General features: G+C 48.9%; 7 protein-coding genes across 7 annotated transcripts; 2 read left to right on the forward strand and 5 right to left on the reverse strand.

Moving 5' to 3' along the window:
- Nucleotides 1-961: 961 nt before the first annotated feature.
- On the reverse strand, nt 962-6,397 carry HD556DRAFT_10361 (DNA-directed RNA polymerase II, subunit 1). The gene is made up of 9 exons (XM_041295949.1): nt 5,939-6,397; nt 5,567-5,890; nt 5,268-5,514; nt 5,042-5,219; nt 4,907-4,986; nt 4,789-4,858; nt 4,681-4,741; nt 1,201-4,630; nt 962-1,147 (listed from the first exon to the last, which is right to left on the reverse strand). Exons 1-9 carry the CDS (start codon nt 6,128-6,130, stop codon nt 1,062-1,064), a joined length of 4,668 nt encoding a protein of 1,555 aa, XP_041167530.1. The 5' UTR covers nt 6,131-6,397; the 3' UTR covers nt 962-1,061.
- A 1,414-nt stretch (nt 6,398-7,811) lies between these two features.
- HD556DRAFT_1316342 (uncharacterized protein) lies at nt 7,812-10,504 on the forward strand. The gene is made up of 6 exons (XM_041301147.1): nt 7,812-7,930; nt 7,982-8,148; nt 8,201-8,420; nt 8,471-8,741; nt 8,794-9,389; nt 9,440-10,504. The coding sequence occupies exons 1-6, from the start codon at nt 7,876-7,878 to the stop codon at nt 10,270-10,272; spliced, it is 2,142 nt and encodes a 713-aa protein (XP_041167531.1). The 5' UTR covers nt 7,812-7,875; the 3' UTR covers nt 10,273-10,504.
- A 306-nt stretch (nt 10,505-10,810) lies between these two features.
- HD556DRAFT_1223815 (FAD dependent oxidoreductase-domain-containing protein) lies at nt 10,811-12,651 on the reverse strand (the record flags this gene model as incomplete). The annotated part of the gene is made up of 5 exons (XM_041296915.1): nt 10,811-11,702; nt 11,763-11,878; nt 11,925-12,225; nt 12,285-12,402; nt 12,456-12,651. The coding sequence occupies 5 exons, from the start codon at nt 12,649-12,651 to the stop codon at nt 10,811-10,813; spliced, it is 1,623 nt and encodes a 540-aa protein (XP_041167532.1).
- A 1,223-nt stretch (nt 12,652-13,874) lies between these two features.
- Nucleotides 13,875-18,068, reverse strand: HD556DRAFT_1280659 (muts domain V-domain-containing protein). Its single transcript, XM_041299293.1, has 27 exons — nt 17,990-18,068; nt 17,726-17,935; nt 17,450-17,675; nt 17,325-17,397; nt 17,078-17,272; nt 16,960-17,030; nt 16,865-16,903; nt 16,724-16,812; nt 16,519-16,674; nt 16,383-16,460; nt 16,292-16,333; nt 16,008-16,244; nt 15,901-15,959; nt 15,783-15,849; nt 15,690-15,735; nt 15,626-15,637; nt 15,434-15,575; nt 15,369-15,376; nt 15,228-15,315; nt 15,074-15,174; nt 14,914-15,026; nt 14,847-14,866; nt 14,748-14,798; nt 14,680-14,698; nt 14,583-14,629; nt 14,492-14,529; nt 13,875-14,437 (listed from the first exon to the last, which is right to left on the reverse strand). Exons 1-27 carry the CDS (start codon nt 17,996-17,998, stop codon nt 14,115-14,117), a joined length of 2,559 nt encoding a protein of 852 aa, XP_041167533.1. The 5' UTR covers nt 17,999-18,068; the 3' UTR covers nt 13,875-14,114.
- Nucleotides 18,069-18,143: 75 nt separating this feature from the next.
- Nucleotides 18,144-20,633, forward strand: HD556DRAFT_11312 (FAD-linked oxidoreductase-like protein). The gene is made up of 7 exons (XM_041296091.1): nt 18,144-18,731; nt 18,786-19,049; nt 19,103-19,362; nt 19,428-19,616; nt 19,670-20,136; nt 20,193-20,287; nt 20,399-20,633. Exons 1-7 carry the CDS (start codon nt 18,384-18,386, stop codon nt 20,525-20,527), a joined length of 1,752 nt encoding a protein of 583 aa, XP_041167534.1. The 5' UTR covers nt 18,144-18,383; the 3' UTR covers nt 20,528-20,633.
- On the reverse strand, nt 20,451-25,211 carry HD556DRAFT_1452441 (armadillo-type protein; the record flags this gene model as incomplete). Its single annotated transcript, XM_041308072.1, has 16 exons — nt 20,451-21,132; nt 21,181-21,396; nt 21,447-21,761; nt 21,811-21,914; nt 21,963-22,057; nt 22,106-22,182; nt 22,235-22,661; nt 22,708-23,754; nt 23,805-23,884; nt 23,935-24,030; nt 24,089-24,499; nt 24,551-24,648; nt 24,701-24,813; nt 24,881-25,030; nt 25,084-25,109; nt 25,173-25,211. 16 exons carry the CDS (start codon nt 25,209-25,211, stop codon nt 20,740-20,742), a joined length of 3,687 nt encoding a protein of 1,228 aa, XP_041167535.1. The 3' UTR covers nt 20,451-20,739.
- Nucleotides 25,212-25,337: 126 nt separating this feature from the next.
- On the reverse strand, nt 25,338-26,255 carry HD556DRAFT_1316416 (uncharacterized protein). Its single transcript, XM_041301148.1, has 4 exons — nt 26,137-26,255; nt 25,849-26,086; nt 25,704-25,793; nt 25,338-25,642 (listed from the first exon to the last, which is right to left on the reverse strand). The coding sequence occupies exons 2-4, from the start codon at nt 26,017-26,019 to the stop codon at nt 25,514-25,516; spliced, it is 390 nt and encodes a 129-aa protein (XP_041167536.1). The 5' UTR covers nt 26,020-26,086; nt 26,137-26,255; the 3' UTR covers nt 25,338-25,513.
- Nucleotides 26,256-27,304: the final 1,049 nt, after the last annotated feature.

Raw genomic sequence — 27,304 nt, forward strand, 5'->3', positions numbered from 1 at the left:
AGAGCATTCGCATTTTTACAAGCGGCTGCGCTGCACAGTACAGTACCTCATTAAAGCTGTCGGATCACATCGTGACATCCCTCATCACCCCCACGTGTTACAACCCATTTCTCCACGTCCCCATTTCACTTCAATTCACTTGTCTCTCTCTCATATACCCTCACGTGTAATACTATACGCGCGCGCGGGCGTTGCCAACCATCACACCACCACAACCAAACCCACTCTTTTGCAAATAGCTCTAGCTCTGCTACGTACGTACATTTGATATTTCTCTTTTTTGGACGCTTTTTTGCGTTGAGTCGGGAGTTGATTTGAGAGCGATGTGACTTTCTTTCATTTCTTTTTTTTCATATATATACATGTCGCCATGCCATCGCCCCAATTGCAAGATAAGTAAAGAAGGTTTAAGTACATATGCTGACTTTCATGTTTAACATACATACATAGATACATACCGCTCATTCAATTTTCATGTTTATCATGCTTCACTTTTGAGAGGGACGCGATAATAGGCATATCTAGCTTTGTATAGTAAAATGTGCTTAATCTACATGGAATGCTTGACAGAAAAGAAACGTGCTAGATAATAACGCCAACGCATGGGACGGACACCAGACATGGAACAATGGTCTTACTCCCAGGACGGTGACGTGCTGTACGAGTGACTGCGGCCGTTCTGTGCCGGACTTGAAGGCGACCATTGGGGTGACGTCGGGCTATAGGCGGGAGAAGCAGGGGCTAAAGAGAGGTTAACGACGGTTAGGTTAGCAGCCGGATGAAGAATCTTACAATATGCAGGTGCTGCGTGATAGAATTTGGGATTAGAGGGTGCAAAAATACGATAGGGTGAGAGTACTCACAAGCTGGCGAGTATGTAGGGGATGTGGGAGCTAGAAAGTGTGAGTTAGCTGTCTTCCGCATGAATTGGGCGACTTACAGTATTTTGGAGACGAGGGGGATACTGGTGAAGTGGGAGAATACTTTGGTGAGGAAGGGGACATTTGGGCAGGTGCTGGAGTAGGATTTAGTATGTAGTCGGTGAATGAAAAAATGAACACTTACAAGCTGTGAGTATGAATAGAGCGGTGCAATTGATCATGAGTACATTTCATACATGAATAACATCCGGACTTACTTGGTGAGTCTGAGAAAACAAGACATCAGTCAAAAGTTGAGATACAAGAAAAATCAACTTACAACGCGGAGAAGCAGGGCTGAAGGAGGGGCTGGTGGGAGAGTAACGCGGTGACGTGGGGGAGAACGATGGAGATTGTGGACTGTAGCGCGGCGATGTGGGAGAGAATGACGGAGAAGTAGGAGAATAGCGTGGGCTCGTCGGTGAATATCCTGGAGACGTGAGATTGAGTGCGGGAGATGTCGGCGAATACGTCGGTGATGTTGGTCCTCTGCCGCGGTCGTAGAAGGGAGAAGTAGCATACGGAGATGTGCCAAAAGGTGATGTAGCGCCGCCAAACGGTGATTGTGGAACATACGGTGATGTCGGCGAGTATGTATTGGGAGAACTGGGGCTGTACCCAGGCCCTGCAGGTGACATGCCTCCGGCGCCAAGAGGACTTTGCCCATATCCAAGGAAAGAGAAGTTTGCGGGATCCTCGCCGCCGTTGACAGCAAGAGGAGAAAATGCGGCTGATTCTCCTTTGAAATTGCCTTCTGACCATGCAGGGGAGTTTGTATCATATGGCGTCATTGCCACTTGTCCTGGTGTCATACCACCATCTGCCTGTGCCGCTAGCATATTTTGGACTGGCAGACGATGATCAACGATAGCGTCCTTCAGCATGTCGATATCGAGAGCAACATCAAAGGCACCAGTACCCATTGGCGCTAGCTGGCCGAACATGACATTCTCGGCGATGCCATGACAGTCGTCCTTCTCGCCGACGGCAGCTGCTTCCATGAGAATCTCCACCGTCTCCTCGAATGAACATCGCATGAGCGCTCCGGTGTCAGCACGATTGATACCGTGACGTGTGATTGCCATCAAAGAACCTCGGTGCGTCATGAGATCACAAAGGAGAGCAAGATGGCGGTAGTTGACGTAGGAGCCGTCAAATTCGATGACCCCACGCAACTCCTTCATAATAGCAGCGCGGGCTGCTTCGATGCCCAGCACGTTGAAAACCTCAACACAGCTGTTCGAATACGTACGTGTAAAGTCGACGCTATCGATGCACATGACAGTCTTGAGATTGATACCGTCCGTCTCCAGCACCCACTCCTTCTTTGTCTTGATGGCGCCTGTCTTGTCGGTATATACTTTGTCATGCTGCTGCAAAAAGACTTTTTGGATGCCAGGAACCCCGCGCAAGCTCACAGAATTCAACATAGTGTTTTCAAGCTGGCGCAAGAAGATGTCTTCTTCTACAGTTCCTAAACCGTCGTCATCTTTGTCACCACCGCCGAGCACACGGCAACGGATAATGAGCTTCTCCGAGTTATCTTCGCTCCAGATGACGAAGAGATCAGTTTTGAAACTCTCCGCGATCCGACCGGCAACATAAGCCATGGTGAGCTTGCGATCAATCATTTTAGCACGATCGAGCTCGAGACGAAGGAGCCACGGCGACTGCAGATGCAGCTTGGACTCAATATCCTCGTCGGGAATGGCAAAGAATGACTCTACGAAGACGGAGTCCTCCTCGATGATGGTGGAACTTGGGTCTGGGTCATACCAGATCTCCACGGCTGCCGTCACGGTACGCAATGAGGTATATGCGAGCTCTTGCTCGACGTTCTTGGCAAGCAGACTCTCTTCAGCAACGTCAGGCTCGAGGTAGACAGTGAGGGAAGGTGTTTTGATTTTGGTAGCAACGTTGATAATCTCCTTCAGACGCGGGACACCGAGTGTCACATTCTTACTGGAGACACCGGCATAATGGAACGTATTGAGCGTCATCTGCGTAGCCGGTTCACCGATCGACTGAGCAGCAAGTGTGCCGCACATCTCTCCCGGGTTCACTAACGACTGGTTGAACTTGGCTTCCACTTCACCAATGACCCAGTCAAATGCCTCCCTGGTAAGATGGAACTGTTCGAGTACGCGGCGAGTAGCCATAGTGGCACGGACGTGCATGCGGAATGTGAGCGATGAGTTGGCTTGGACTTCTCTCGTCAGCGGATCGTCACCAACCACGACAGCCAAGCGATTGTTCAGCTGCTGAACAGCCTCAACGATGTAGGCCGGCTCCAGATCACTCGGCTTCCGCTTGTCGATGTGGAAGATTTGAGTGGCGTTCTGAATAATGCGATGAAGGTTGACAGGCAGATAATGAGGATTAAGGCCGTCAGCCTGAGGGAATATGAATTCTCGTAGAAGACGGCGGTCGTTTAGAAGCTCGTTGTATTCTTCATCCAACTTCATCTGTAGCTCCAGAGAGCTGTCATCCACACCGATCTGCAGGGTATTTGGCAGGAATCCACTCTTGCCGTCCGTGACATCAACGCGATAGTTGTGCTCAAAGGCTTCATTGTCAAGACCAAAAGTCTCGATCTTTTGGCGTTCGATGAATGCGCCGTCCATACCGTCTTCGCCATATACGAACTGAATGAGATCTCCAAGCGAGTTGCGAACTGTACCATCATAGTGAACCATGACGTCCTCCAATGCCTTGACGAGACGACGCTGGATGTAGCCGGTCTCTGCCGTCTTGACAGCCGTATCAATAAGACCTTCTCTTCCAGCCATGGCATGGAAGAAAAACTCCTGCGGCGTCAACCCTCGCAGATAAGAATTCTCGACGAAGCCACGTGCCTCCGGGCTGAAGTCGTCCTTGGTGAAATGAGGAAGAGTACGATGACGGAACCCGAATGGGATACGACGACCTTCAACACTCTGCTGCCCGACACAAACAGACATTTGCGAGATATTAATGTATGAACCCTTGGAACCAGCTGTGACCATCTGCTTCACGTTGTTGTCGTCCTTCAGGTTCTTCTGCGCGTACTGACCGGAGTCGTCACGAGCGCGATTGAGTTCGCGCTCTACCTTGCTCTCGAACGACTCTCGGATAGTCATGCCGGGTAGCGCCTTCAGCCGGTCGTGATATGCGTCATCGATGATCTCCGCAACCAACTGCTTCTTCTCGCTAATACGCTGCGTGATGAAACCCATGACCTTGGGACCAGCAACAGTGTCACCGATGCCGATACTGAATCCATTGTGGAATAGCCAGAAATTCACGACCATCTGGATGCCCGTGAAGAGATCACGAGTAGCCTCCGGGCCCTTTTCGCGGAAGACGACGTGCACCAAACCACCTTGAGAAGCGCCCACAGTCTTCTTCTCGACGACACCAAAAATGATTTCACCATTCTCAATTAACATACCGTCGTCGAAGATGGGGTTCGACGACTTGGGGTCTGGGGCCCGATGAATATTGATACCGCGGGGGATCACCATGCTAAGAATCTGCTTCCCGGACCACATGGGTTTAGGCTTGATGATAGCGGGTATTGGTACATTGCCATCCCAGCCAGGGACCCACAACAAGATGTTCTGAACCTGGTTCCAGTCCAGGAACGTATCTCGCAACGTAAACTTGCGGATCCCACAAAGCGTGTCTTGCACAATGCCCATGACTGGTTTATTGGCTTGTGGCGAGATGATCTATGTACCAGTCAGATATAACAGCCATGAACGAGGGAAGATGTCATTACCTGACGGGGAACCCACGCTATTTGTGACAGTTCGGCACGTGTTTCTTCGCTCTGTGGAATGCTGGGAAACGTGAACATTGTATCGTATAGGAGACAAAGGTGACTCACTGCATGTTCATTTCATCGCCGTCGAAATCGGCGTTATATGGAGGCGTCACGGATAGATTGAGTCGGAAGGCTGTACCCATTAATTTCTTGCAAAAGCACCAAAAAATGCTGTACTCACTAGAGTATGGCATCAGCCTCACTCGATGGCTCATCATACTCATCTTGTGCAAACTTGGTTGCCGGTTGAACAACACGAAGCTGAAACGTGTATCAGCATAAAAATCAGCGCGCATCCTTTGCTCCTTAAACTCACTCTCCATCTTTTAGATGCCGCTCGACGATCCACCCATATTGCAGGAATGCGTCTGCACGCTTGTTATAGCGCAGATCAATACGTTCGCCAGTATCTCTCACGACATAGCGTGCACCGGGGTATGTAGTCGGGCCATTGCGCACCAGCTCTTGAAGGTATGCGATATTATATGGCGTCACTATAATGACATTGTAAGTCGAAACACCCTAAGCTGTGACGAACGCACCTCGCTCGGGATAGGTCAAATTCATGGCGATGCTCCGGGGAACACCCACTTCGTCCAGCTCCAGGTTAGGATCGCCTGTAATGACCGTACGCGCAGAGAAGTCTACACGCTTGCCCATCAGGTTACCACGCAAACGCCCCTCTTTGCCCTTTAGCCGTGCACGGATAGCCTTCACCGGACGTCCAGATTTTTGCAACGCTTGAGGAATACCGGCAATATCGTTGTCCATATAGGTGGCAACGTGGAACTACAATCAGACAGTCAATACCCGCACTTAGATTTGTCTCCGCAAAACTTGCCTGGAGTAGATGTTCATGCTCGCTAATGACGTGCGCGGGCGCGCCTTCCTGCTCACACCGCCGTACATGTGCGGACGCCTTGATGATCTCACCAAGCTTGTAGGTCAAGTCATCTTCGCTCCGCATAGCCCCGCCATCAACTGCTATACTTGGACGGACAGGAGGAGGCGGGACAGGCATAACCGTGAGAATCATCCACTCAGGACGAGCGTACTCATCCGAAAGACCTATGAGATGAAGGTCGGAGTCCGACATCTTCTTGAACGTCGTGTAAACCTCAGATGGAGTGATCAGCCGCTTGTCAGGCTGCATCGATTTCACATCCTGAAAACCAGTCAGTAACAGCATTCAGTGATGCTGCCATATACCGACCTCATCCTCATCTTTGGGTCTTTTGTATTGGACGAAAAGCTTCAAGCCTTCTTTCCTAATGGCCGGTTGTATATGACCACATCCACCATGACCTTTCTTGGGCTCATCCGCATCTCCCTCAGCACCATCTTCCTTTGGCTCGTCAGTCTCACAGGTCATCTTGGTCTTGCAGTGCGCCCATACAACAGCCATGCGTGCCTTGGGATCGCGAATATGGCGGATCTTGTCGGCGAAATTGGGATCGGACTAAAGCACGACAATGGCATTGAACGAACAAATTAGGAAGCACATGAAATGTAAACGTCAGCATCAACTTCGACGGAAATAGAAACATTATCTAAGGGATTGCAATGCATCACAAGGAGGCAGCCGACATGATTTGGCATTTATGTCGGCCATTGGTGAACCCTCTTCCCGCGTCACAGGGAGGGCCACCAAAGCCGAGTCCAGTAAGGTGCCTTAAGCACTGGCTGGACTACGATTTTCGCACTCCTCGTTCAGCGCCCCATTTCACCGCGCACCTCGTGTCCAACCATCACTGGGCGTTTGCAATGGTCCACGCGGCGATCAAGCGATCGAAAACGCGCGCAGACCACGCCGCAGTGGGTCAAACGCCTCGTTTGTTCGAGGTACTGCCGCGGTGCGGGTTTGGGGTTCTCCAATGGATTATGGAGAGAGCCCCCAGAAAATTGGGTGGTGGGGTGCGAAACGAGTAGAGGAACGAAATTCAACTCACGATGTCGGCTTTTAGCTTTCCACAGTTTACGCAGATACATTCCAGGATCTTCTTTACTTTAATGATGAAACCTGAAAATCGGATGAATGCCGCACGCTAAGACAAAGAGAGCTTCGTCAACACACCTGGGTGAAAGACCGGCCTCGCCAACTCGATATGGCCAAAATGACCAGGACATTCTGACATTCCCTCTCCACATGTCTGGCACTTGAAATTGCGGTCGATGGTTCCCATACGAGGATCCATTAGACCGCCCATCTTAGGTTTGTGCGTTGTCTCGTCCATAACCTCCGGATGCTCAACTTTCGCCACCGAGTATGCTTTCTGCATGGTGAACATGGACTAATTAGCACAGTAAGGTAGAGAATGTGTTATGACGCACAATTTCCTCTGGTGACAAGATACCAAACTGGACCTCCTTCACTTTGCGAATGGGAGCGGCCGAATACGCGAACTGATGGCCCAACATGGTTGCAACAAAAGGAGTAAGGAGAATAAAAACGCGTAAAAATCAGCAGTGCAATGACGAGGTCAGAAAATGGTGCCGAAAGGGGTCCGAGACGTGAATTAACGCGAATGCGATGTCGTAAATGCGATTGTGGGGATAGTGGTGGAGTTTTGACCACTTTTTGCGGGTTCAAAGGAACCACGAGTGCCTGTTGAAAAGGAACAAAAAAAAGATGGAAATCGTTCACAAAAACGGGTCAAGCGGAACTCAGCAAACCGCGCAACTGGCGGAAGCGTTAATGAATTCGCCTGAATCTGCAAGATAGCAGAAAAGAGTCGACAACAGGTCCTTCGAAGACGGCAAGATGGCTGTTGAGAACAACCTGTGGATGGGTCTCACGTTCCAACTCCGCTCCAATTCACCTGCGTCCGGCCCCGAGTCACGCAGTCACTCTTTTAGTCACGCACCATATAAACTACACCAGTGTGCTACCCAAAATATTATGTAGAAGTCATAAAAAATTGTGCATAACTTTATTGATCATCTCTAGTAATACTTCTGTAATTTTTCTGCGGCACACTACCCTTCACAGCGTCACTGAGAAATAATATGACCTGAATATTTGCTGATCGGAGTGCGAAAATCACGGTTGATTTGTCATCGTGTCACTCAAGGGCTTGTTGCTGTGCGCAGTTGACGCGGGCTCACTACACCACTTAATAATCATATTCACTTACACGGTGCTCATTCTACATGGCATCGATCAGCAGCTGGTTATGGGGAACTTCACAGCTTGACGACGCTGTCGGTGAGCATGCTCCGCAACATCGGTGTACTTTCACTCATTATTATCTTTTAGACAAGGCTACCTCGGAGCTCATCCCGAATGGCTCAGAGGATGTTGCTCTCAATCTCGAGATATGCGACCAGATACGCTCCAAGTCAGCGCCCGCAAAGGACGCCATGCGTGCGCTCAAGCGCCGCCTCAATCACAAGAATCCCAATGTCCAACTCCTCGCACTCGGTGTAAGCCATATCATTCCAGTCTCCGCGATATCCTTTGATGCCGGTCCGACAGTTGACAGACATCTGTGTTAAGAATGGCGGTGATCATTTCTTGACCGAGGTGGCCTCAAGGGAGTTCATGGATAATCTGGTCTCCATCCTCAAAATGCCTGGTCTAAATCATTCTGTCAGAGATGATATTTTGAAGTATATACAGAACTGGTCCTTGGCTTTTGAAGGCAAGCCCAGTCTTAGTTATGTCAATCAGGTCTATAAGACCCTCAAGAGTGAAGGTATTCACTCAGTCGATCTGTCATCACCATGTTTCACACTTGCTGTACAGGACATCATTTCCCTCCAAAGGACTTTGCTTTGGCGAATTCTGCCATGGTTGATACGTCAACCGCTCCAGAATGGATAGATTCGGAGTTGTGTCTGCGATGTCGCACTCCGTTTACATTTACCAATCGGAAGCATCACTGCCGGAATTGTGGACAAGTTTTCGACCAGCAATGTTCATCTAAATCCATACCTTTACCTCACTTCGGCATCACTCAAGCTGTTAGGGTCTGTGATGCGTGTTACAATAAGCTGCAGAAAAAGGCTGAGAAAAGGTATATATGTTCTCGTATGCATAAGCCCTTCTGATATGCTGTCTCCTGACAGCGACAAGGGACACCGCCATTCTGCAAGTATGTATAGTCCGCGTCACAGCAGTGCGCGCGACCTCGCAGACGCCGAGCTTCAACGTGCCATTGAGCTCTCCCTCGAGGAGGTCGGTGCTGTTCATGGACGCAGACCGGGTTATGTCCCCGCTCAACCCTCCGCGCACAATTGGCACATTTCCGAACCTCCTCTCGTGGACAGAATGACGCACCCTGATCGTAAAGTTGCTGCTGCGGATGAGGACGATCCTGATCTCCGTGCAGCCATCGAAGCAAGTCTTCGCGAGGCTAACGCCCCAAAACCAAGTGCCCCTGTGGAGCTGACAAGCACAGATCCATATAGCAACGTGTATGTCGCGTCTCAATCGTATCCGCCCACCGTCACGCCTGCCCCACAAGTGCCGAAGCTTGCGGGTTATGATCTCGAGCCCTTGGAAACCGACGCCATTCTTACATTCAGCCAGACAGTGGAGCAACTGCAAGCCCAAGGAGGACGCGATATGTCGCGGTATCCTGCTGTCAACGAACTATACGACAAGGCAAACGGACTCCGGCCCAAGCTAGCAATGAGCCTGGATGATACCGACCGCAAAGAACGTGGGTCAGTTTACTTGGAAATATTTAACTCTACTGATACTTGCATGCAGAACTGCTATCGGAGATGCACGAAAAGCTTTCGCAAGCCGTCAAACTCTACGATAAGCTACTAACGGATCAGGTCTCACATCCCACATGGCGGCGTTCTCCCCAACAGGTCCATCCTACGACTGTACCAGTGCGGCAATCCACACAAACTCACAGTCAATGGGCGCCAGCTCACCTTCATGCATCCTCCGTATCTTCCCCGGGTTTTGCGCCACCACGGACCGACTCTGCCCAATACGCCCCACAGCTTCTTATTTCCCGACCCCCATTATCTACTGTCCCCGAGTCAGAGCCTCAGTATGCTCATTATGCGGCAGGACCATCACAACCATATACTTCAGAAATTCCTGGGTCATCGCAGCACCTCACGGCCCCACTCGCCTCGCCACCTGCACCTCCTCAACAGCAGCTGCCTCAATTCACTAGTCCGCCGTTATCTGTATCCTACCTCCCCCAGCCATCCCCCGCTTCTCCCACCATTTCGGTCAACCCACCCGTGTCAATACCCCAGTTCGCCAACGCTCCCGCACCGTCACAACCACCACCGGCACCCGCACTTCAACCCATGACTCCACCCCTCGCTCCACAAACACCAGCCCTCACACGGCACCATAGCGTCTCAGCACGCACCACAATGTCCCCGCCGCCTGCCCCTCTCGTTCGCTCCAGTACCGTATCGCGGGCGTCCCGCCCTCAGTACCAGCAGCCCTTACAACCACAGCTCCCGCAGTTCCCCTCCGCACCAACGGCAGCGCCGCAGTCGTTTGACTTGTACGCACCGTCTGCGCCTACGAGTATTCCGGAGCGACGAGAGGAGCTGTTGATTGATTTGTAGTAATTTTTATTGTTGCGGTGTACGAGTGGGTTACAGTAGGATCGCGCACTAACGGACTGATAGATTAATGTGAATCCACGTAGTAGATGGGTGATCCTTGAATATGTTTGCATGTAATAATCATGTTGCGGTGATCATCTTCATACTGAAACTTCGAATAACTTAATCTTTGTCCTCTGATCAGAGGTTCCACTCGCACGGCGTGCATACGTCGGGATCCGAACGACGAAAGCATCATTGAGTATATCATGTAATAAATGGAATAAGTACCGGAAAATCATGTGTACATCAAGATCTATTGGTCTCAGAACCAAACTTTTGGGTACCTGTGCGATTTCTTGAAAATCTAGCTCGTCTATCGGGTAAGTGTGCCCCAGACTCCAGTACGGCCAGAAGGAACAATGTACAATAAAAACGATAAGTTTGCATTCAAGTAAACTACACAGTAGTGTGATACTTAGATACAGCCAAGAAAACTACGCAACATGCACATGATTATAGTACCCACTATAGAGGAGACTCTTAACATATGTAGGTATTAAGGACTGAAAACACGCTTCTTGCCACTCAGTACAACATCAGGCTTGAAAGTCCGCTTGGCCATCTTGACTCTGTCTTCCGTGACACTGAACGACTCGGGGAGCCAAGTCTTGACCTCAGTGAGATCCTCCCCTAGAAGCATCAGCGCAACGGCCTTGGAACTTAGCCACGCATGCACCATGCCCTCACCGGAGTAGCCAGCCGCAATCCACTCACCAGGAGCAGCAGTGAGAACTGACTTCAGCTTCCTCGTGCTTGAATTCAGAGCAGAGGGCGCAGACGAAGCAGGGGGTGCCTTCCTGCCAGCCACATTAACGGGCACATTTCCAACCCACGGCATCCCATCGGCCGACTCGCTCAAGAGACCGCTCCAGATTGCCTTTACTCTTCCCTCTGCCCACAAACCTACACCCACATCCTCTTCATGTGTGGGAGTGATTGGTAAGGCCTCAGCACCCCAGCTCTTCGCTCCAAAATAGATTGGCATTGCACCACCTACATGCGCTGCGCTATGCACGCCATACATTGCATTGGCTCCGCCATCCATACTTGACTCGAAGCCTGCGCCGAACATGAGTTCGTGCTCGCCTTCTGGGAGTTGCGTCAAGTAGTCGAAGCCCTTACGTGGGCTATCAAAGAACACGAAGCTCCGCCCGCCATGCAGCGTGCTTGCATGGAGGTTACGGCCAGGCCGCTGTGCGGTCATGGTTTCTCGAATGGGAAGGATAACTCCCTTGAGAGCAGGTAAGAGCGCAGGTGCGTACGCATTTGTGAGATGTACGACGTGTGGGGTCATAATCACCCCGCGCGCTGTAGTGAGTCTATAGAATGGGCAACTTGATGTGGGCTCATCGATCGATGTACAAGGTGCGTGAGTGTGAATCTCAAATCTAAGTCGAATTTGAGACCGTCATGAATGATTGCGGGCTACAATGATGTTAAAGACTTACTCTTTGGGGTAGTCTGTAAGAAGGCGGCTTAAAATCGACGTCACAAAGCGATATGGATGTATAGCACCAGCTCGCGTGGCAATACATCCTACCGCAAGTGGCGAAAGGTGAAATCTCTACCATGCTATCAGTCAGAGGTCACAATGCTATTCCCCAACGCACCTCTTGAGCATCTAAACCCTCATAGCAGGTATACGAACCTGCATGTTCGCCCATATCACACTGATACACTTGCAGCTTCCGCTGCGCCTCTTTAAATGTAGGCTTATCGAAGTACACATCGACACCCTCGACGGCACGACATTGTGTATACTCTGTGATACTCTCCTCTGCGGTAATGGCCAAAATCTCATCCAAGTGCGCTTTCCGGAAGCGGACCATCTTCTTTGCCATATTCTCGCCCACTCTTGTCTTCAGGGTTTCGTGGTCATGGTATGTAGCGGGAAAGATATGCCCACCATTTCTAAGCAAGACATTAATATCGCATCAACGATCTAAGCGAAATGGGCGCTCATTGCTCACCTGCCGGTGGCCCCTGAGCATACATCTTGGGCTTCAAGCATGACGACGTGAAGAGAGTCTCCGTACTCAAGCAGAGTTCGCGCAAAAGAGGCGCCAGATATACCAGATCCAATAATAACTATCGTCAATTATTCACCTGATGACCTCCAGATGGGTACATAGGGTACTCACCCACGTCTGCATAGGATGGCAAATTCTTCTGTGACCAAGGTTTTCCTATTGGGGCTGCAGGAATCGTCCAAAAAGAAGTTGTTGGCTCTGCTATAGGTAGACCATCTGAAATGTGATTCCCCATATTCTTCTCAGCAGACGAACTGCTAGAGAAGACTGGAAAAGGCTGTTTAGAACGGGAAACACAGTTACCCATGAAATACTGTTGTGCCACTAGGTAATGGAGAGGATCGAAAGCGAGAAACTACGGAGGAGCGAAGAAAGGCGCACATGTTCACGATAACGCGGGGCTAACTAAATGAGAAAGTGCCACAGCCCATGTTACTGTACACGACTGGTCCGGACACGTTACGAAACGTGAGGAAATCAGGGCCCTTATCTTATCACCCATGCGCACAAGCACCTCAACCAGAGGCAGTTTTGTCACATCGTGTGCTGCACGACTGCCATCGCAAATTTGCAAGCCTATCTTGAGAATATCCAGGGGGAAACGTGAGTCCTAAAGCCAGATACGCCCTGTTTCAAGATATGGGAATGGCAGAAGTGAGGGAGCTCTCAGCTGGGTGCTCCACTGTTTCGTTACTCCCACACTTCCTAGTCAGTAAAGATCGTAGCCTGAGAAAGCAACGGTATAGAGTAAAAGGATGTGACATCCCCCGAACTCATAAGGTTCGGGGGAGTTCAGAGAGTTTATCTTTGTCATGAAGGCACGTATTTCACAGCAGCCCTTTTCCCCTGCGGGACTGGTAAACGAGTACGGTACCGGTTTTAGTTGCGACGACACGCATTTCTCGCTTGCCCATATTACTCGGCTGTCTATTCTAGTCTAGGTACAGCAATTGAACATTGAATATTCGAATTTTGACCGAATGTCGGCATAATTAGCACTGCTAGCGAATATTGGCAAAACTCCCAGGCACGCTATGGGTACCTGGAGTACACAAATACAAACAAGCAATGGTATAAATTCCTCGAACAATTTGTTGGTTGACCTTCACCGCAGCTTTTTAGACAGTGCCCGTTCTACCATTATTCAGGAGGAACGACGGCGATTCGGTAATGCGAAGAGTACTTCGGATAGGATTATGAACGCACGCATCTTATCTGTATGGTGTAGTGGGTGTCAGACCTCTCCAACATGTCTTCGTTTAGTATATGCATGTATGCGAATTCCGGACACATACCATGCGTGCCACCTTAGATTTAGAGAAAAGACTCATCAGTCATCTATCGATCAGAACTTCGTCTCCTTTTACTTGCCTGCTGGTGGGTAAATTTGCGCCCTCAATGTGACAATGTAAATCAGTAGTACCATTATGAAACATTGACGAGATGTGAAATTTTGAAAGTTGGTATCCACCATGAAGTCGACAATTTCAGATTTGGATTTGTGGCACTTCATCATCATTTGATCAATCGATCGCGCATTACACACGAGTGTTAACTTCAAATCTATCATTTTAGAAGCTCGTAAGAACATGAATGTGCTCTAACACAGCGAGAGCATCTGCAGGAAAATGAACCTTTGAATAGTGTCTGGGGGCGTTCTCGTCGAGTGTCTTCGTTTCGTCTCTTCGGGCTTCAACAGGTAAGGGCTTGTTGATGTTTCCTTTGTATTGTCAAGTCAAGAATCTTCCTTGTTCTTTTGATCAGCGATTGTCAAAGAGTGTCTTTTAGAGTCTTCATGAAATCCCTCTGCAGTCGTGCCAGATATGCGACCAGTTCCTCCTCAGGAAGCGAAGAGTGATCTAACGCCTGGTTCAACTGTGTATGAAGCTGAGGAGATATGAAACATTCAGGACCAGCAGTGTTCAGAAAGCTAATTGGTGATACCTTCAAAAGTGCACGCCTGCGAATGGTCAAGACGTTTATGTGACTTTCCTCCTCGCACCGTAGGTTTTTTTCAGTAATGATTTCAGACACTCGTTTCGCTTCAGTGAGTACGTCGTCGGGGAGGTCAGCTAATTTGGCTAGTTCTAGTCCTGATCGGGGCTGGTCCAGATGCCTTCTCTATCTGGCTGTTGTCTGTGACTCACCATAGTGACCTGTGTTTTCCGGAACTCCATCAAGGATCCTATAATTGTGTCATCAGCCGGGCACCGTGCATTATAATAATATAGAGTTGACTTGTATTGAAATATCAGGCCGATGTGAGAGGCCGATGGACGTGAACGCTGGATGACAATCTGTAAAGAAGGTATAATCGAGAGGAATTTGAAAGCACCTGAACAGATAGATGCAAACTGCACAAGTTCGTCATGCGTCACCGGTCAAAACAGGAACACCACTCACTTCACCACAGCAGGTTGTCGAGAAAGAGTGGTTGATAGCTCGTGAAAATGGCTGGCTATCGTGTTAACGCGCAAGTCAACCTAGTAGTCGCGTGCTCACGTAGCGAAGAGAACAAAACACTGAGGTTCTTGTAAGAGTAAAAATAAAACACGAGCGATGTGCTTACTTTTAATCTGATGAGTTCCTCTGCAATAGCATGTGCTATACCAAGACCCTCGATAGGAGATGTCCCTCGACCCAATTCGTCAACGAGTACCAGTGTTCTTGGGGTCGCAATGCCTAGGAGGAGTTCAGTATAAATGACAGACTCATCTACACACCAAAACCTAGGATCATAGCAGAAGATGTCATTTCATTTGCAAACGTGCTGAGGCTCTTCTCTATATCGTCGTCATTGGAGAGCCGAGTAAGTAAGGCGTCATGCAGGCTAGAGAGAATGAGTGCATCAAGATTCGATTAAATTCAACGCCTATGACTCACCGAAAGCTTGCATACTCGGCAGGTACAAAACAACCGACCATTGCCATCACAGTAAGAAGGCCTGTTTGACGCAGATATGTGCTTTTGCCTTGAGAGAACGCTGAGAATGATCCGTGGGACGGGTGCAGACGCACATCGTACCTGACATGCTGTTGAAGAGTATGGACGTCTGTACATCCAGATAATGAATCATTTATGAAACTTACTTTGGCCCATGAACAATGTGAAAGTGGGCAGCGTCGCTGCAATATATATCGTTTGAAACGACCATTCCAGCAGATTGAACGGTCTCAAGGACGGGATGACGACCACTCTTGATCGCCAGTGTATCAGTAAACTCGGGACGTACTAAGAAAAAAGTCTGTTGGCATTCTTTGAGAGGAGATTGCACCCTGTACCATAGCTTCGCACTAATGAAAGTTTCGTTAGAGTGAGGTAAACGCAATGATTGGAATGACTGACTGATGGAGACATGAGCAAAAGACCACAGCAAGTCGATGGTTGCAACCTGAACTGGCATTGAGAAACCTAAGCTTCAAATGGAAATGTCATTACCGCTTCTGAAGCAGAATAGAGGACTCCTGAAAACGCTATAATCTGCCCTACGACATCCTGGACAATCCTTTGCATTTTATTAATCTCAAATGACGATGGAGTCACAATGAAAACGTACTTGTCGCTTAAGACCAGCGTCTCCTCTAATGAATCTTTCATCCGAGCGTTCATTTTTTTCTATCATCTGATGTTAGACTATATATTGCACTTTCTGTTGAATCTCACCAGATCAATGCTTGAGAACAGCCAACGACCCCGTTGCGCAGACACATTAATGAATCCCTTCGGCAGCTCATCCTCAAGTTCATCCTTTTTGAGAGCAAACACAAAACCACTTTCTTGGTAAACGAGAGTAAGGGGTAGAGAATGCCGTTCGCTTAGGGCGTGGTTGAGCTGGTATATGTCTGCAACATTCTCTTTGAAAGTTTCGCGAGCAACATCCAAGAGACGGTTGCGGTTCGCCTGCGACAATGAACCAACTGGTAGAAAGCGAGTAGTTGTCAATGTACCTTAACTGCGTATACTCTTGCGTTAATTGCGCCGATCCCTCCCTAGCAAGAGGTTGTTTAGACAGCATCGACAAAAACATACTTCAATTACCTTGACTGCCCCTGCGTCATCATTGAGGTTTTCCGCGATGAGCTCCTCGATCTTGGTCAACCGTTCGTCAGACAGGATCTATATTCATGTTGCGGTATGAGAAGTTGCAGATTCGAAACCGCAGTGCAGGGCTCACGTCATATATTATCAGTAGTAGCTGGGACTTGCATCCATTCAAAGCCCTCTGCAAAAATGGAAGGCTTCGAATAGCAGTGCGCAAGCTGAGTATTTGTGACACGCGAGAAAAAGCTCCTTTTGCTGTTGTTGTTGGCCGTACTTCAGAAAACCCAAGCTATAGGCTTGGAATTATGTTCAAGTCCAAACCATTATGTAAGGCTCACCGATGAGATGAGCTTGTCGAAGTCCATCTTGTTCAAGACTTTCAAGGCATCTTTAATCTCGGTAAATTTATCCTCGCTGTGAATCAGCTCTATTGTAATGTAGAGGTTAGTACTTGCAGCAGAGATATGCCAATATCGGACCTTCAACAGCGTCTAGGCGGGCATCCAAGGCACTTTGAGCTACAGACGGGGTATGTGAAATCAACTCACTGGGGTTCTATAGCGCAAGCACTTACCTGTTAGAGGTGCCAATATATTCGCTCGCAAGAGTCGTGTGGCCATTGCAGTGCAGGTATGGTTAAGCACCCTGAAGCGTGTCAAATCACGACCGATCGAAGAAATGATGCCAGATACCCAAAGAGAGAATGCGTGGATTTCTTGCGGGTCTGGTTGTTGATTAGCTCCAGATTTCTAACGGTTTCGGGGTCTATCATCATCGTTCCCTCGACAGGGATATAACGTATACGAAGAGAACACGCAGAAAAGCGGGTGTTGAGGCGAGTTTCTACAAATTTGAAAAGAGCACATGCGGCTGAGAGTGTATAGTACCTGCACGCTAGCAATTAGAAGAGTAAACGCGGAAATACGCGCATATTCTGACTTGTCTGTTACGGAGACCAGTGTGGCCGCACGCTCATCGTCTTCAACACAGAATTGAGCGATAAACTGATAGCCTAGACGATAGCTAAGCGCATATATGCGGGAGAAAATGTGTTGTCGGCTGACCAGCGCTATCATTCCAGTATTTTCTTGCTACCGGTTCGATAGGGACTTGAGGAAACTCCTCCCTGATGAACTGTACCGACAACGATGAAGCTCCCCGCGTTGCAGACGCAGAAGCAGTGAGGCTCGTGTTTGCAGAGGATAGGAACGTATCGGGAACTAGGATCATGCATGGCATGTGCACATGCATCTGGTGTAGAGTCTTAACATACGTAGAGCAGTCCGAGAGCTAATTGGTATGTGTTAGTTGCCGTGAAATAGTAGGAGACGAGCCCTTACTTGAATGAGCATGACTCTACCTGTATCTTTGTCGAGAGCGGCCATACCCACTTCGTGCGCAATGCCTCGACTTTCGATGAGGGCGATAACAAAGCTGGCATCGTGCATGGTGGAAGCGGCGGTTTGGGGACGCGCCGTCCCAGGACGTGACTGGGCAGTCCATGGTCGCCCGGGCCGGGATGCGCTTGTCTGCCGTGTATAAGGACGTGACTGACCAGATTGAGGGCGCATTGATGGTAGTTTATTGACTGACCAAGGACTTACATTGCTCATGAGTGTAGATATGGTCGCTTGCTTGTGGAGGTAAATACTATTCGTGCACCTAGTGGTAATTAAGTCTGGTCTAGAACAAGGTTTGTGCTGACGAAGACTCGGAAGTCGGCGCTTCCCGAGTAGTGAGCACCTACGAAAAGTTTCCCTTTATTGTCATATGTAAACATGACACAAATCCATGTTCATCGACTCTATCAATGACTCAACGCTCCGGGGCGCGCGATAATTTTGCTCCGGATGTCTGGCATACCGTGACCCCATTCGTATGATTAGCGTTCCTCGGGTTCCTGCAATATCCGTACGTGTGTGTATGTTAATCGGACGGAGCTAGCCTCAGCTTTATTTCCGGATCAACCTCAAGCACGTCTCTTATTCGTCTACGACCATGAGCTTGATCACTCGTAGTGGTACATTGCGTATCTTTGTTCGCGCTCGAACTTTCTCCACTGCTCCACCTCCACGTCTCAGACGACTGGGACGCGTGCTAGTGCTTTCCAGCGCATTGACTACCTCCGTGCTGGGCTACGTATTCTACAATGATGCTTCAACTATCGAACCGGCGCCTTTTGACACACGCACACTGTCAGATCTGTTACGTGCATATATCGTGTACGGGACATGCAGCATCGCTCCCCTCGTTGATGCGGCACCGACAATATTGGACACCTTGTTCAGTATTCCTGGAGTGAGTAAGATAGTCGAGAGTTTCGTGCGAGCTACTTTCTTCCATCAGGTACATATAATCTATTTCTTGTTGTCTAATTCGAAGCCATAACCAGGTCGGCAGTTTGTCGGTGCAGACACGGCCAATGGTGCACTACCACTGATTACGTCTCTCCGTGCAGAGAACAAAGGTGCTCTCTTTGCTCATGCCGTTGAAGTCGACCAGAAGGAGGTGATGGGTCAGACGAATATGGAAGGGCAGCCTGTACACAAGCGTATCATAGAGGAGATTATAAGGAGTATCAACGCCTCCGCCGATTTCGAGGACGGAAGGGATGCATTTCAGGATGGACACATAGGGAGGCGGACTTGGGTTTCTGTGAAGCTTGTGAGTTGTCAGTATTGTACATTAGGAGGAGCACGATACTCATGGTTGCCCAGACTGCCATGCTTCCAAATGCCCAATCGTTAATCAACCTGTCAACACACCTCGCAAATACTCGAGCACAGCTTGAACCGCCGGTACTTTTTCCAGGGACTCCTTCACCATCCGATCTTTCTATCTTGCATTCCTCTGCATCAACAGGAACACTAACGGAATCTGACATCCATGACCTGAAAGAGTTATACAGCGACCTTGTGCAGATTTGTACACATGCTGAAGAACGTGGAGTAAGAGTGTTCATTGATGCAGAGTATAGGTGTGTCTGAAGTTTATCGGCTGCTTGTTAGACCTTATACACTTACTCATCTCTTCATATTATAGTTGGTACCAACCTGCCATCGATGCATTTGGACACGCATTGATGGAACGATTCAACAAGCTCCCCTCCGATGGCTTCTTGCGGACATGGTGGGACATCTCCTCTTGGACATCCTCTCCATCCGCGAGAAAATCTGTGGATGACAGAGTGCGGCCTCTCGTGTATGTGACCTATCAAACATATCTACGACGGTCAGTACTCAGATCTACGCAAATGCTCAAGTGTGCTCACGCTCAAATTACAGCATGCCCGCGCACCTTACGCACTCCCTAGCGCTGGCCCGTGCCAGAGGATATGCACTTGGCGTAAAACTTGTCCGGGGAGCTTATCACCCATATGAGGTTGCTGCCCATCATCTGGCTCGTTCAGTTGATTCTGCAGTCGGATCCCCGCGCTCGCTCTCCATTTCCCCCGACCCTGAACCCCCTGTTCAACCCTCGAAGGATGCGACGGACCAGTGCTATCACGACTGCGCAACCGTGTTGATCGATGCAATTTCCCAGGACGTCCACCGCTCTGGCCGATTCGGTGCACCAATCATTGGTGTATTTTTTGCTACGCATAACTGGACCTCGTGCGAGTCCATCCTAGAGGAACTCGTCAAGAAGGGCCTGGGAGTCGTCGAGCGTGTTGGCGTCAATGAGGTGCAAGAGGACGTAGTGAGGATACCGCTTGAAGTTGGGGAGAGGATTGCATTTGGGCAGCTGTATGGCACGTTTACCTTTCTTTGCGTCTAATGTAGCAAGAACTCATTGTATGATATGCAGGGATGTCAGATGCGCTGACGAATTACCTCGTCGGGCGGACGCGGTGTGAAAGGCCGTGTGTGATCAAGTATGTCCCGTTCGGCGCACTGGTGCAGGTGAGTCTCACTTTATTCCCTCCGAGATTGGCCTTTCTGCATCAATACATCAAGTCTTTTTTACCTTGTTTGTAGTTTCAAGGATTATTCTGACCATGTTGTCATGTCTAGGTCATGCCCTACCTTTCACGTCGGGCGATTGAAAACAAGAGCGTTCTCGGAGCAGGGGGTGCCACAAGAGAGAGAAAGGGGGCTGCGGCTCTCATTTGGAAGAAGATGAAAGGATTGGTTGTGTCATAGATATCTGTGCCCGTCGCATTTTTATTGGGTGATTTTGATGCAACAAAGGCCGCTCTAGACGCAGGATTGTAAGTACTGGTATGTAGAAGTAACTAACCACATCACGGACTTGGAGACGTAACAGATATCCTAATCACAAGAACGGTTTGCGCTTTGCCTACGAGAGCATTGGAAAACAGATATAGCCTACACTGCCTATATAGTGAAATCCTTCAGTGTCCAAGTAACTCCCTGAATTCCAGGCCCCATTGCTCATTCTTTCGTGATTCCTCCACAAAGGCATCGAACTTGGGCGCGCTACCCGCACTATCGATTTTGCTGAGGGCAGCGACAGCGCGCATCGTGCTTCTCCGTAGCTCCGCCGCGCGTTCGATGTCCTGTTTTACCGTGTCTTTAGTGACAGCTGTGCCGCGCATCGTCGATTCAAGACAGGGCGTAAGTTCGTCGAGGCGCTGCGCAAGTGCAATGGACGTTGTTGGAGATGCTGACAGCCGCGCGAGGAGCATGTGCCCAATCACTTTAATCTCGTCCGACGGATCGCTGATGGCTGCAAGCAAGTGCGAGAGGAAGATCGATAGGTCGAGTTTGGCGAGGCAGGTATCGAGCTAGGAGTGCATGAGTAAGGGAAGGGCACGTGTATGGCAAATACTTACAAGGGTGTACAGTGTCTCCCATGCAGTCTTGCGCGCGTCGAGTCCGTCATCGACTTTGTGTGTCCAGGGCCCCATTTGGACCGTACGAATGAGATCGGGGTTGACTTTCATCTCCGCATAGAGGCTCGGCAGTAGAGTTGGAAGGTGATCACGTATGAGGTGGGGCTTCGTTCTTGCCGCAGAGTTGAGAGCGGACAACGCAAGACGGCGGACATTCTGAGTAATTTATATCAGGAAATTCAAATTTATTAGAGCAACCGGCACACCAAATCTTTATCATGTATTAAATCCAAGAAATCCATGATCAGCGATGCTAAAAGCTCGTCATATGATGGCGACGACTCCGCAAGCGTATGACGGATAGCAGATACGACAGTGGCGCGTGCTGCAGGGTTCTCGTCATGGATGCGAGAGTGAAGGTGTGGGAGATATCGTGTGGGATGTGTTGTAGTAAGTTTGCCCAGACAGGCAGCGGCAACATTGCGTGTGCTGTCCTCCGCATCCTCCGAGTATTGAAAAAGGGGTGCCCAGAGCTGCTCTGCAACACCTTCGAGCTGTCCATGCGAGCAATGCGTGACGACCTAGACTGACTCTCAGAAAACAAATTATCACAAAGACTAAATTTCAGACCTCCTTCAATGCATGCAACGACAGCAGCTTCTTATGCGGATCACTTTCTGCAATCCTGAGGATTGCAGGCAAGAATTGATGAAGATTTCCGATAGCAATATTTCCTAGGTACGTCAATCCATATACCCAGTTAATGTGTAGAATTTACTTACCAGCAGCAAATGCGGCAGCAGCACGAATCTCCTCTTCTTCTGCTGCGAAATGTTCGATGGTACTACTAAACGTATCTTGTTGCTTCGACATATCACTGCGACAGGGTTATCGATGGAACAGAAATACTGAGAATCTGACATACATGAAACGGCCAAGTTCTCCAACAATTAGCAGACTTAACACCACAACAGAAGTGGCAGACTTTGACTTTGAAGATTTCTAGAAGCAGCGCAATGTCAGAAATGCGCTAATTTACTGTACATGGGCTCACCTTTATATACTTGGAATAGACCGCGATTGTTCCTGCTGCCACTCCCTGAGAGCTCTGGACAACTTGGCCAATGCATTTAGCGACATTGGCTAAATTGGCGTCTGACTTGTTGGCCTTTTCCGCTGATGTCGCCAAGCTAGGAACAACGTGGGTTGCAATTTGGCTATCAGCCTGCACCAACAAAGAGAAGAACATAAGAAGTGAATCGAGAGCAGCTCCTGACACAAGAGGCGAATGTGCAATCTGATAGATATCACCAAGGAGCTCACGCTCAACTTCAGGGAAAGTCGCGATCGGAAATAACTCGAGTAACACTGTAATGATAGTCAATGCATGAGACAGTAAGGAAATGTCTGTTGTCGATATGTATGGTTTGATCTGGGGGACCAAAGTGGGTGGCAGATCGGTGGGAACGCCAGATGAATATCTGGACAAAATGAGGTTGCTTCCAGATCTCCAAGAGATGAACTGACCTTTTTAAAAGAGTATCGAGGGCAATAAATATCTCTGGTTTTCCTCCCCTCTCACTTTTCTTTAGTAAACCCATGATCCATTCAACGCAGCAGTTCACCCAGTCATCACTCATTTCCACATCCCTCGCAACTTTCGTGACCACTCTAACAGCTCCTCCTGTATTACCCGTGGTCCGACATATGGCTTGCCATTCCTTACCGCCTTTCGGTTTGATGACATCAGGAGCGCAAATCCATAGGTCTGCAATACAGTCCTCAGCGCATCCGCGAACCTCGGCGTCTGTGTCGTGAATGCTGAGACGCTGAAAAGCTTGGTCATACAAACGCTCTGCCCATTCGCTATTCTTTATGGGCCTCGTGGCATTGAGTAAAGCAGAAAAGACACGGAAGGCTTCTGAAGCAACTCGAGGGTGTTTCTCTCCAGCTGACTTCAAAAGGACAGGCGTCAGAGTAGGAAGTGACATAGAAAATGTCCCGGGAGCATGCGTCGCGAAATACAATGCGATGAAGGAGAGACATGTAAGGTGAAGGGCCGAAGTTGAGGTCGCTGGTGACTGAATCAGCACAGATTGAGAGATTGCGGCAATGGGTATAATTTGGTTGGAAAGACAACCAGGAAGAACGCCAAGTAAAGCGTACAGAAGCTGGAAGCCTGCTTGAAGCGTCGGTGGTGGAGTCTTCGGGGACTTGAGTTGCTGGAGCAAGGCCTTGGATAATGAAGAAACCTGTGAGCGCAGAAGGGTATGTGGCGTTTCCTCGACATCCATTCTCTCTTCGCTATCTCTTTTCCTCTTCCTAATGGCGGAATCGTTCTCTTGAGATTGTAGCAGGCCGCCGTACATGCTAGTCTGGTTCAGTAGAACACCATAAGCTGCCCACACTTCGAGCCGAACAGTTTTCTCCCTGTCACCAAACCTCGATATTAGCACAGGCGACACCTCCTTGTACAATGAGGTCAGAAGCTCGGGGCGAGTAGTGATCACAGCAGCTAGAAGTTTGGTAGAAGCACGCCGGATCTTGTACGATGTGTCTTCATCGTCAGAGTACCTAAATGCGCATTGTGAGCAAAATAAAAAATAAAACAGATCATGTCTCACTCATCAATATCGGCATCGTCGTCGTCATCATCTGCATCTGCCATCTCTTCGTCCTCACCGTCATCCGGTCCAGCATAGTTCTGTGGACAGATGGGATCTAACCATACAAAGTTATGAATTCATAACTCACTGGGTCATATTTGATGAACTGGCTTCCTATCTGTACTATCGAGCTTAGGAACGGTGCCGCTTCTGTCGGAGACCTCAAGAGTAACGTCTCAAGAGCCTGATCGAACATGAGTGATTGTCATGACAGTGTTGATGTGGAAGAAATATTTGCGAACCTGAAGACAACCTTCACGAAGTTCATCATCGTCCCTCTGGACGGCTTTGATGACTCCAGGTATGATGTCATTGTACACTGATGTCAGCTGCTGCGGTGCCTGCCGTATGATAGCAGCAACCAGATGCACAGTCGTGCGCTGTTTTTCGAGGTTAGCGTTAGGTGCAAGGAATGGGAGAATGTGGGTCTGCAATAGATCGTTGACGAGTGCAGGAGGAGCTACAGGGACATATTGTGAGAGCGTCAGAATAGCACGTTTGCGTACAGCAGGACGAGAGTGTGAAAGAAGCGGAGCTATTGCAGGCAGAGGGTGCGGCGTCAGGGCTGGATCAGATACGTGAGCAGGGAATCGAGTAATGAGTATAGATAGCGTTGATAATGTCTCGATCAAAGTCTCCGGTGGGGTTTCCGTCTACAAGTGGCCATGTCAAGAGCAGGATCAATATTGAAAGAAACAACTCACATTCGAAACTTGCTGTAGAAGCTTTGGTGCGAGCTTTGCGCATGCTCTGGGAGTAATTTTGCCTTCCAGTGGCAACTCGGAAGTAATCGTTTTCAATGCTGTATATTTGCTATTAGGATATGAGATGTGTCAACGATCTCGATGACCTACCCAAGCCAGAGATATCACGCAGTTCATCGTCCTTTCCTACTGAGAAGTTGATTAAGCTATCAACCACGAGTTCCATCTGCGTTTCGCGGATGATCTTGATCAATTGACCTAGACTAAATGCACAGGAAAACATAGAAGTTATAAGTCCCAAGAACAAGACAGGGTAGATGTTGGCCGTACCACTTGACAGCCTGATTCTTGACTTCCGAAATCCTATCTTCTACTAAGGAAAGAACCTGTTTGAGGACCTTTGTCTCGGTAGGCTCATCTCCGATGAAGCTGGCTGGATCTTGTTTGATCTCGCTCATCAGATCGTTCAGACCCATAAATCTATCGAGTACTTCAGAAAACACGAAGATGTATGTTTGGGAAAGCTCACGCACCGAAAGTCCTGGTCCGGAGATTGCATCTATAGTACACGAGATTGCAAAGAGCTCAGTTGATTCCAGTGAGTAAACTTTAAGGTACTAACTTTCTCAATCAGGCTGTTCATAAGATACGTCTTCGTCATGGTGGCCGTGTGTTGAATCGTGGATCAAGATGTTAATGTGGTGGAAGCTGGCAGACAGGAGCCACACAACGCGCTTTTAGTAGAATACTTACAGATTTCAGTCACGCACGTCAGTGACGTCACAACTCCAAGAGACGATGGACTACAATTGAGCTGAGAACGGGAAGAACAACAAGATACTACAGTGTCGACGAATAGGTCACAATGCAATGCCGGTCATCATATATGTACATAGAATAGAACATAAATACTACTGATACGGTGTAGAATCATTGAGTCCTTGAGTAGGTGCCAGCCCCTCACTACAAAATGCCCGCCTCCTCCAACATCTTCCTTATAGGCGGAGTATCAGGCTTCAACTCGCCATTGAGAGGTGCTGCATATCTGCGCTTATTACGACTATAGGTGACAGGCCAAAAAAGTCCATCACCCTGCCAGTCACAAAACAGGTCAATCATTGGGGCAGTCCGACAATTGTATCAAGAGGTTCACCATCTTCGTCTGGGCAGCCTTGGGCAGGCCAGAAATTCTCCCTTGATACCAGTCATAACCTGTGGAGTGAATCCACACGCTGTCGCCACTCTGGTAGTCAGGTCGTTAGAGGAACAAAGGAGTCGATTTAGAAATACAATGCTACCTGGAATCTATATGGCCATGGCTCCTCGAGGGTATCCGGTTGGGATTCTTGGAATGATATATCACCGTAGGCACCATCGTCCCACTCCTTGAGATTTACATAGCGTAGAGGGTTTGGCCTCCGGTCGGTCCCCATGATACTGCGAGGATCCTTCTTGGGGGTTGTGTACATATCTGAGGTGAGTCAGGGAAATCAGAAATTGGAGGACTGCTTTGAAGTTTGAAGTTATCGTGAATGCCTGTATACCAAGTTATTTCTGCAAAACCAACTCAGACTCTTCATATATACCCAGTCGGTGTGGGTTGTGTGGTGACTTCGCATCTCCATGCCAGAGAAATGGACCACTGCTAAGTGCTTTTAGCTTTGACGAAACACAATGGAGTTGGCGATGGCGTAGCTTACAATTGAACCATTGTTCTAAAAGTACTGACCACTACCGAGCACCGCCAATGGCGAGTCACTTTCTCCATTGGTCACGATAGCACCTATTGTCACCCCTTTGGTGGCTGCCTGAAAGAAGTCCACAGTTTTGCCACAGTTAAGTAGTCATTGACCGGTGACCTGCATGCATGATACTGTTGTCAATTAAACGCTGGTCGAGCACATTTCTCGAACTTCTTTTTTTGCAACTTGCCGCCGGGTAATTCCCGAAGTGGAGCGGAAAGTTCTTGCTGGTCTAATACTCGTTCAACAGTTCACACTTATTGGATCTAACATTGTCATGTACAAAAAGGCCAAAGAATTACATGCATATTACGACAACAATAATGCACAAGCGAGTGTTAAGACATCCATTTTATGACAAAGTCCTGCAATTGGATAAGCGAGCTGATCAAAGGAAAAAATTGAGCGGAACATCGATATCAATAAAATGCGGCGTGATTGCGAGGCTGGAAAAATAATCATAAAAAAGACTGAAGACCCGAGGACGGTACCAAGCGAAGGGTGGATGACTCATGGTGCACTATTCCCACTGTCTGGGCAAAGAACGGAGTCTCTGGTGTCACTGGGCCTTCCGAGTCGTTGGTTGTGGCCGAGAGTGTGTCTGTAGCCGCAGAAGGTGGCAGGGACTCCATACCAAGTGTCCAGGTTGGCCCATAGAGCCCACGCATTACTACAGTCGCGTCATGGGCACTACTTGAGTCTGTCGGCGGGGATGTCTTGCGTTTAGATAAAGTCTTTCTGGAGATTTTGCGACGTATGACTGGCACCAGCTTTTGGCATGCGCGGATAGCGGATCGATAAACCGATTTCGAGCGAGAAGAAAGGGGTTCCATAGGGGGGCTGAAACCGATGCCGTAGCCAATCTGTTTGACGCCAAGGGGAAGTTTCTTGAGCAGCGGATCAAGGTGAGGAGACCTAAGTGTAGGGGTGCTTGCAGAACGCATCCTCTTGCGAAGCTTATTTCGGACATGCAATTTGGTGGAAGGGACAGTGCTTGCGATAGATAGGGTGG

This window comes from Suillus plorans, assembly GCF_016647745.1.
Source record: "Suillus plorans strain S12 chromosome Unknown HD556scaffold_1, whole genome shotgun sequence".
In the NCBI taxonomy this organism is placed as follows: Eukaryota; Fungi; Basidiomycota; class Agaricomycetes; order Boletales; family Suillaceae; genus Suillus; species Suillus plorans.